Raw genomic sequence first — 7,973 nt, 5'->3', positions numbered from 1 at the left:
TAGAATTATACACCTTTTCAAATTATACCTCGAGAATTAAAAAATTCGCATTTTTTTTCATTGGGGATAATTAAATTCACCAGCTTCGACTAATTTTCACCAGGCTTCAATCTTTTACGGAAACCTGAAAAGGCGTCGGAACCCTACACCAAAGCCCTCTGGGGATGAAAAATCCTTCAGAACTCGTCAAGGACGTCCTGTATGCGAATCGCACTTTCGCGATGAAAAAAATGGGAATGCAAATTATGTATGATCGAAGTCGCGTGGGCGTCTTATGCGGGTAAAAATCCTGCAATGCGCTTTTTCGTCAAACGAAATCGAGAACGAAATGTATCAAGTCTTATCTCAGCGTCGACACGCGACCGAAATCTTTTCCCATCCCAATGTTTCGCCTTTGGTCTGGCGCCAATGCCTCGGCCGGTATTCATGTCAGATTAAATTAGGCAGCTCTCCGGCTTGAGGGGCTGATTAACCGAGAAACGGGTCTAATCTGCGAGACCATGAGCGGCTTTCTTTTCCTCTCATTTCATTTTATCGCGAAGCGTCGCTTTTGTTCTTTACGGTTTTTCATTACTTTGCCTTCGGACACGATAAGCATTGCGTGGAATTGCCAACTAGGGATTGCCGTCAATTGATATTCTCCAGTATCCTCTATACGTTAGCAATTATTTAATTTTTAATTAGAAAAATTTTAAATAATCACTCGGGGGTTTCCGAAGAGGAAAGGACCTTTGACAGGCTCATCTGAGCTTCTGTGGCAACAAACATCACTTAATGTAACGCCTGACGTTGGATTAAAAATAACACAAAACGTGCGATGCGGTAAAGAAAACATCTGGGAAGACAAGAAAGTTTTCGGGGAGGAAAAGGAAGTCTCGACTGCGACGTGCGGTGAGATGCCGAACTGAAACCGAGCTTGGTTGTAAATGATAACTGGAGAGATCGAGCGGCCAATCAATATCCCCATCGAGCCATTAATCATCATGGAAGAAAGTACGTGAGGCCTGCGTGTGTTTCGGTCGGCTCGCGTGGCTTTGGTAACAATTATAAGCATAAAGAGCTTTCAACCCGCTGGACCTAAACACAGAGTTGTACGGGACGGACAACGAGCCTCTATGTAAATGCTGAGCATTGATTGTGAGTATGGTGCAGTCAGTGACCTCAACTCTGTGTTTAACTTATCGTCTCGATCTTCTATATAATCCATTGTGCCAACTGCAACACTGGCCAACCGCAATTCACGGAGTTGGACGACTGTAATAGAGGAAGTAGAGACCAAACTGATTGAATGAAGTTAGAAATGAAAAGCTTCAGCTGTTTCTTCGTGGACAAATTTTCCACTAACGGAAAGGAAGAAGGTAAGACTGGTTATTGAATTGGATTGATAGTGAAATATTGAGAGGAATGTTCCACCGATCCGTCAAGAAAGAAACGACTTGTCGAAACTTTGATTTGAGAACGAGAAAATTGCAGATCGTAACCGGATATCGGCTAGTAGATTCCTCAGCTTTACGAGCGATAATTGAACCGCGATTAATCAGGGTTCGTACTTGACTGCGGTAAGACTTTGGCGCGAAAAGCGGGAGAGTAAGCAGATGGCAGTTGCTAGGCAGGCTGGTCACGAACAGCTGTTATTGATTACGTACCTTTCAATGCCATGTAATCGCTATGTAATTCCGGGGAGTCGAGAGCAGATACGTACAGTGAGACTTCCCAATAACGGACATTTTCGGGACTAAAAATATTGTCCGCTATTCAGAAGAATATTAACGTGTAAATTGTGCTTATGGAGATTATTAGACTGCGTTAAGAGAAGTTTCGCTGTACCTATCACTTCTACGGGGTATAAGATATACAGCATATTTCGTAACGATATGCAGTCAAGAAGAACTTTTGGACAAGAATCTTTCAATCCCATGTATTACAATCATAATTATCACCGGTGTTATGTTTTATAGAAAGTCTGACTTTGTCTTGATGACGAACTAAAAAAATAAAATAAAAACTTGTTACGACTTATTATATTTCGCACTGAAGTACATTTCATCAACTCAAAGCTCTCATATACAGGGTAGAAAAATATTCGTAATTTTAGACGTGGCGCGCCGTTCGCAAACTTGGAAGTAGCCCTCGCGCCTAAATTAATTTAAATAAGAGCTCTTCTGGTAATGGATACCCATAATTTTTTTCATAAGGATCCGTCAATCGAGTCTTGAGATAAAAAATCGATTTTGTAAGGTGTCATTTTTTAACCGCTGGAGAGGGTGGAGGGGGTTATTGAGTTATGAATCGATGAGACATGTTTTTCTGACCTGAGAAACATTTCTGAACGGAACGTTTGAAAATTCCGAGACGTGGGAATTTGTCCCCTCTTATTGTTAGCCGTGGATTACCATTTATTCGACCTAAAGATGGGTATAAATTCATTTGGCGTCGACCGAAACAATTCTTTGTTCATTCCTCCATTTATTCGTTCCGTAAGCTCCTTTCTCTCTCTTTCCGCTGTTTCATCGTCCGTGTCTCAAGTGCACCTACTCGGATTGTTTTTATTACGACCGTCCGCATCAGGGCTTGGTTGACGATGGATACGAGTGCAGTCGGTATACACGTGTGAATGATAAATTAAAAAGTGTTTCTATCCAAGCTGTAATCGCCTTTTTCTGTTTCGTCTTTAGTCGAGCTCGGTCTCGAGTCGACTAGGCAGGGTAAGTGAGCTTGTGGCAGCTGCGGTGTACTCGCGATATAATGCAACTGTAATAATGGGACCGAACCGTCAAACCGGAAGCGGATTCGCGCCATATGCACGGTGGGTGTGAGCTTGTAATAATAATAGAAATATCCGTTAGCAGCAGTGACAAAAAAAGAGCATTTGTAGCGTTTGTAGCGACACTGTGCAATAAGAATTTGAACGATCGGAGCGTCCTTCGCAATGATCGACGGAATCACCAAACGAAACAAGCGGCTTTAGGTTGACGGTGAGGTAGCCCTCAAATTTCTCGTTTTCATACTGCATATTTCGAGTTCACAGACAAAAAAAATATTAATATCCAATTCGAATTTCGAACTGCGAATTCAGATTCGTGATTAACGAGTCAAAAGTCCTTGGATACCATATTGCATAAAAATATTACGAGTTCTTTTATTTTGAATCACTGTAATGGATCTACCATTACTAATTTTGAAAGTCTGATTTTGGATTTTTTGAGTTTTAGATTTTTTGACTTATAGATTTTTTCTACCAAGTTGGGTTTACCGTTTCGGATTTTACGAATCCGACTTCAGATTCGTAGTCAGTGGCCCCAAAAACTATGCGGTTACTATTTTCATTTGAATCCGTTCATCCATTCTCAAGATATAAGACTTCTTTTTCAAAATTTGTTATATAAATAATTCATTACTGCCATTCGAAAATGGTCATATGTGATTTTGTAGATCTTGAAACGTCGAGATCTAGTGAAAACTAAACTAATCATTTTCGAGATGATTATAATAACTTCCTTATCTCTCTGAAAACAGAGAACTGGGAAGTTGAAAAAGAGACACGAAGCTGCAGGGTATGTAATTTTGAGAACGTAAATCAAAACAACCCGTTGTCCTGCTTTCTCAATGCAAAGTCCGATACTTCCCGATGAGATTCCCCGTCTTGTGCGAATGGTAGCCATTTTGGTCCCGGCGAAAGAAGTACGTTCTCCATCTCTGAGAAGTAAAACGCGTAACACTGACCCCGGGTTTCCGTATCTTGGCTAATCAATTAACTCCAGCCAGCCTTCTCCGTTCTCGATTGAACACCGGATGCAGTGCCCCAGTGCAGTAATCGATTTGAGAGAACGGTGCTGAGAACTGGTTGGCGCGTTGAGATCGGCGGTATAAACGAGCAGACTAGAGCTTCCGCCACAGCTATGCATTGCTGTTTGATATACGTACGGCACGCTCTGGGGGATAGATGTAGGTGCCCATAGGACGCAGCTTGTCTGCAGTGACCACAGAGTGATGTGACATAACGGGACAGCCTTGACTCGATTCAGCGTGAACTTGAAGCCACGATACAAGGGAATGACCGATAGACCGAGAAACTCACTGACTCGTCATCGCGAGCTTGAGAGACCGGTTGACCTTATCTGGGGACAAATGGACTTCCATTCATCTACTCGCTCTCGATTTTTATGGTCGAGACTGGCTGGGACCCTCTGTTTGCAACGTTATATTTACGAGCATACTTTAAAAGCACTTTTCGAAAGAGATGGTTTAGAGGATGAAGCGGTAAATTAAATCAACGTTGAAGTGAATTTTTTACAGTACTTGGTCATTGGCAAAGGATCTATCTTTGAAAATGCTAAATTCGTTACAATGGAAGGGAGTGACCGACGATATTTCGGTGAATTTTTATTTCCGTCGCAGCTGTACTCTTGGGTCTCGATTTTGACGTCCCGTTTTAGCTCTGCCATTTTGAATTTGACAACGTCTATTTGGAATGATTTTTGACAGAATCAAATAAAACTAAAAATACGATCGAATCATTTACACTTACTCTAAGTAAAATTCAGTGTGGAGTTTAATGAACTATAATTCGGCGTCAATTTAACATTATCTGATGAATCTTTGAATTGACCACAAAAATGGTTTGATAGTTGCACAAATCAGCTGATTTTGACAGATTTTCATACAACTATTCTATAGTAGATTTTTGTGAATTCTCTCCGTTTCTATACATCGTATTGGATTCGATCAGGATCAAAATTAAAATCCCATTATTCAAGCTCCGCTAATTCTTTCACTGTTATTACACGATGTCGTAAAACGTCAAACACAAATCAGTATGTACTTTTTGACATTCTCAACTGAGGTTGCCTGAATTATTCATAACACCGCGTCGTCGCGAAGTCGACGAGACATAATGCATCTTTGATACGCCAAAGGGGTGAGCTAGTGTGGACACTGGCCGTTGCAGTGGTGGGTTGGTGAGACTCGAGAGTCTGCCGGTGAAAGCGGCTGCACACATGATGCAAAAGCGAGGTAATATTGCCGTGAAATATGAGATCGGGGGTGAGATGACACTCGGCAACGAAGAGAGCGAGTGTTCACCTTCGCGAGATACCAGGACGACATCCTCCGCCCCCAACGTGTATTCTATTCACAAGCAAGACCAGTCGAATGAATGACCCGCAGACGTCAAAGACGCCGTTGAAGTAAAAAGACCTGCAGAACACGGTCTAGCCACGCCGAGGGCTCAGCCGAGAGCCGTCTGGTATCGAACCCCGTTGCCATGGGGATGATCTCGAGGGAGCACGCCGCCTCCTGCAGCCTTCATTGAAACAGCCGAATGGCTTGAAGAAAGGAGAAATTAATACGGTGGCTGGTGAAGATGTTTATTACTGTTTGCCAGACGTCTATGTGTCCTTCTCTTCCGCTTCTTCCTCCTCCTCTTCCTCCTCCTCTTCTTCTTCTTCAGCTTCTTCCTCCTCTTTCTCATCCTCCTCGTCTTTTTTCTGCCCCTTCTCTTCCTCTTGATCATCACCCTCGGCGTTAGCTTCCTCGGCATTCTCCGCCAGTTTTGTCATCTGCCGACGAGAGCGAGGCCTGAAGGTCAGGTCAAAGTCATCTGGGTACTGCGAGCGGAAGTCGTGGTGATCGTCTTGCTCGCAATAGTTCGTGAAGTACGTTAGGTATACGAGCTCCTCGTTCGTCGGGGGTGTCGGAGGAGGCGTCACCTTCTTCTTGAGCTCCACCGGTGCTGAGCGGTACATCACTTTTCGCTGCTTTGTCTTCGGCGGTTCCATGATGCGCACCAAGGCGGCGAGCAGACGACGCATTAATGCCATCTGAGGATGGGAGAGAAGAACGGGTCAGTCAGTTCTCGATAAACCCCCGAACCGATACTCACCTTCCTGGCGGCATCCTCGGCGTCCTTCATCGTCTTCATCTCCTGCCTGAAGCCCTCCCTCTCACACTGCAGAACCACCTCAACGGGCAGGTTGTCCAGCTGTGAATTAAGCTCCTCAAGCACCCTCTCGATCGATCGCATCATCGAATAAGAGTCCAAATTGGCATCGTTTTGGGCAACGCAGTGTTCGTAGGTGTCTTCGATGAAGACGAAGAGGTACAGGACTGTCTCCGAGCAAACCAGTTCCCTGAAAACTCCTTGGAGCAAGTAGTTCGCGTAGTCCTCAAGACTCTCGGCTCGGCTTTCCTCCCAGATGATTGCAAGCTGGGAACAAAAATGGTAGTCAACGCTAGTTTGAAGGAGAAAAGTTTACATCTTATCGCCCCTCACCCACCTCAAGGTCCTGTATACCTTCGATGATCTCGGCTATTTCCCCTTTTATCGCGACGTCGGTTCTGACTACCGAAGCGGCCATTTCTACGAGGGGAGCGGCAAGTGATTCGCAATGAAGCATAGCGTTCAAATTCTGAAGCTCCATGGCCCTGAAGATGTTGATCAGATCGTACGGGTCTTCAAAATACATGGTAGGCTCGTCGGCGTTAGCGATATCCTGCTGGAAAATTTCTGAAAGTACACACGAACATTATTACAGCTTTTACTCGACAACCAACGTGGTCCAAAACCGAAGCGGAAAGTGACCGACCGATTAATGAGTCGAGAGAAGCGACTTCTTCGGCTGCTCCATGTCGGGAGAAGACCTCCTCGGTTTTTTTCGAGGTCACAGTCACACCAGACTCTCGACTGCAGGCCGGGTCGTGCTGTGACCTCCAACTGTGAGGTGCCACGTGGTAGAGGAACCTCTGACACGTCTTCACCATCCGCCAAGCCTCCTCCAGCACATAGACCTGCAATCTTATGTGACCTACGGCCTTGGAGACGTCACGAAGGTGGTTCGACAGCTCGACAGTTACCCGCGCTGTTTCCTCCGCCTTGCGAAGTACCTCCATACTCTCCTCGTGGTCCCTGGATAGGAACTCCTCGAAACCGGCAACGTACTGACGGTACTTCCGCTGCAAATCGATTCATCACTAAATGATCAGACGAGACCACATTCGGTTTACCGGTGTCGCTTCACACTTACCTTGATCTTGTCGAGACGTTTTTGCTCCTCGTCGAATTGCTGATCAATACGTATGCAGTCGTCGCGTTCCTGCCCGGCGAGAAGCCTTGTTCTGAAGACTTCCTTGGTGTCTGCGATGTACGTTCGAAGGCTGGATCGATCTTTGATCACGCGACCTCTGAGCTCGGTGAAATACTGTGGATCGACGTCGGTCATAGCCGTGGCTTTGTCGGGGTCTTTGTGGGTCTTTGCCTCTTCCAATTCGATCGGCACATCGACCTGAGACACAGACGCGCAAGTCAAACTGATAATCGTGCGTCACTTATCAGCAATTGCTCGCAGAACGCGAGTATAACAACGCTGTTTTAGCTCACGTGCAGTCGCTGGAGAAGGTCCTTGAACTGGAGACCCTTGTAGCCTTGGGAATCTGCGATCTTCCTCGTCTGGGCGTCCGCGATTCCTTTCGCACGCCAGGCCTTGCTGCACTGAATGTACCCGAACAAGTGCGTCTTCGGCACCAAAATAAATGGCGAGTGCTCATGGAGTACGTCCCGTGGTTTTCCCAGGTGCTCATGACCACTCGTGAAGTAGTAAGTGGACCTGTTTTGCAGGGATTCATGTTTTGAGGAACACGTGTCAGCTGCCAATCCGTCCGGATTACTGTCCCGATCCTCTACAGGGTAATACCAGTGCTCGCAGAAGGCCTTGATGAATTAGAAAAGGTGGAAACCTGATGTGAAAATCATTTTCACCCACCTTGGTACTCGTCGCCTGTGAAATATAACGTCGTTGATGCTCGGGGGGACAATCGGCTGACGACCAGCTCGCGTTCGAGGCGGACGAACACGGCGATCCACTTGACGGACCCGAGAAAAGCTCGCCGGCTGTGTGGCGTCGCTCATTTTTCAGTTTCCGAAAAGCACTTGTGCTGAAAATAAAAAAAGACAAACGTGTCGTTCTAACAATTTCTCA

At 45.5% G+C, this 7,973-nt stretch overlaps 1 protein-coding gene across 1 annotated transcript; it reads right to left on the bottom strand.

Annotated features, from left to right (window-relative positions):
- Positions 1–5,956: 5,956 nt before the first annotated feature.
- On the bottom strand, positions 5,957–7,375 carry LOC124178287 (cilia- and flagella-associated protein 100-like; the record flags this gene model as incomplete). The annotated part of the gene is made up of 4 exons (XM_046561523.1): positions 7,023–7,375; positions 6,585–6,951; positions 6,276–6,505; positions 5,957–6,205 (listed from the first exon to the last, which is right to left on the bottom strand). Coding segments are annotated over exons 1-4 (1,041 nt in total), but the record flags the coding sequence as incomplete, so codon positions are not given.
- Positions 7,376–7,973: the final 598 nt, after the last annotated feature.

The sequence above is a fragment of the Neodiprion fabricii genome, chromosome 3 (genome assembly GCF_021155785.1).
Source record: "Neodiprion fabricii isolate iyNeoFabr1 chromosome 3, iyNeoFabr1.1, whole genome shotgun sequence".
Taxonomy (NCBI): domain Eukaryota; kingdom Metazoa; phylum Arthropoda; class Insecta; order Hymenoptera; family Diprionidae; genus Neodiprion; species Neodiprion fabricii.
This window is presented reverse-complemented; position numbering and strand designations above follow the sequence as displayed.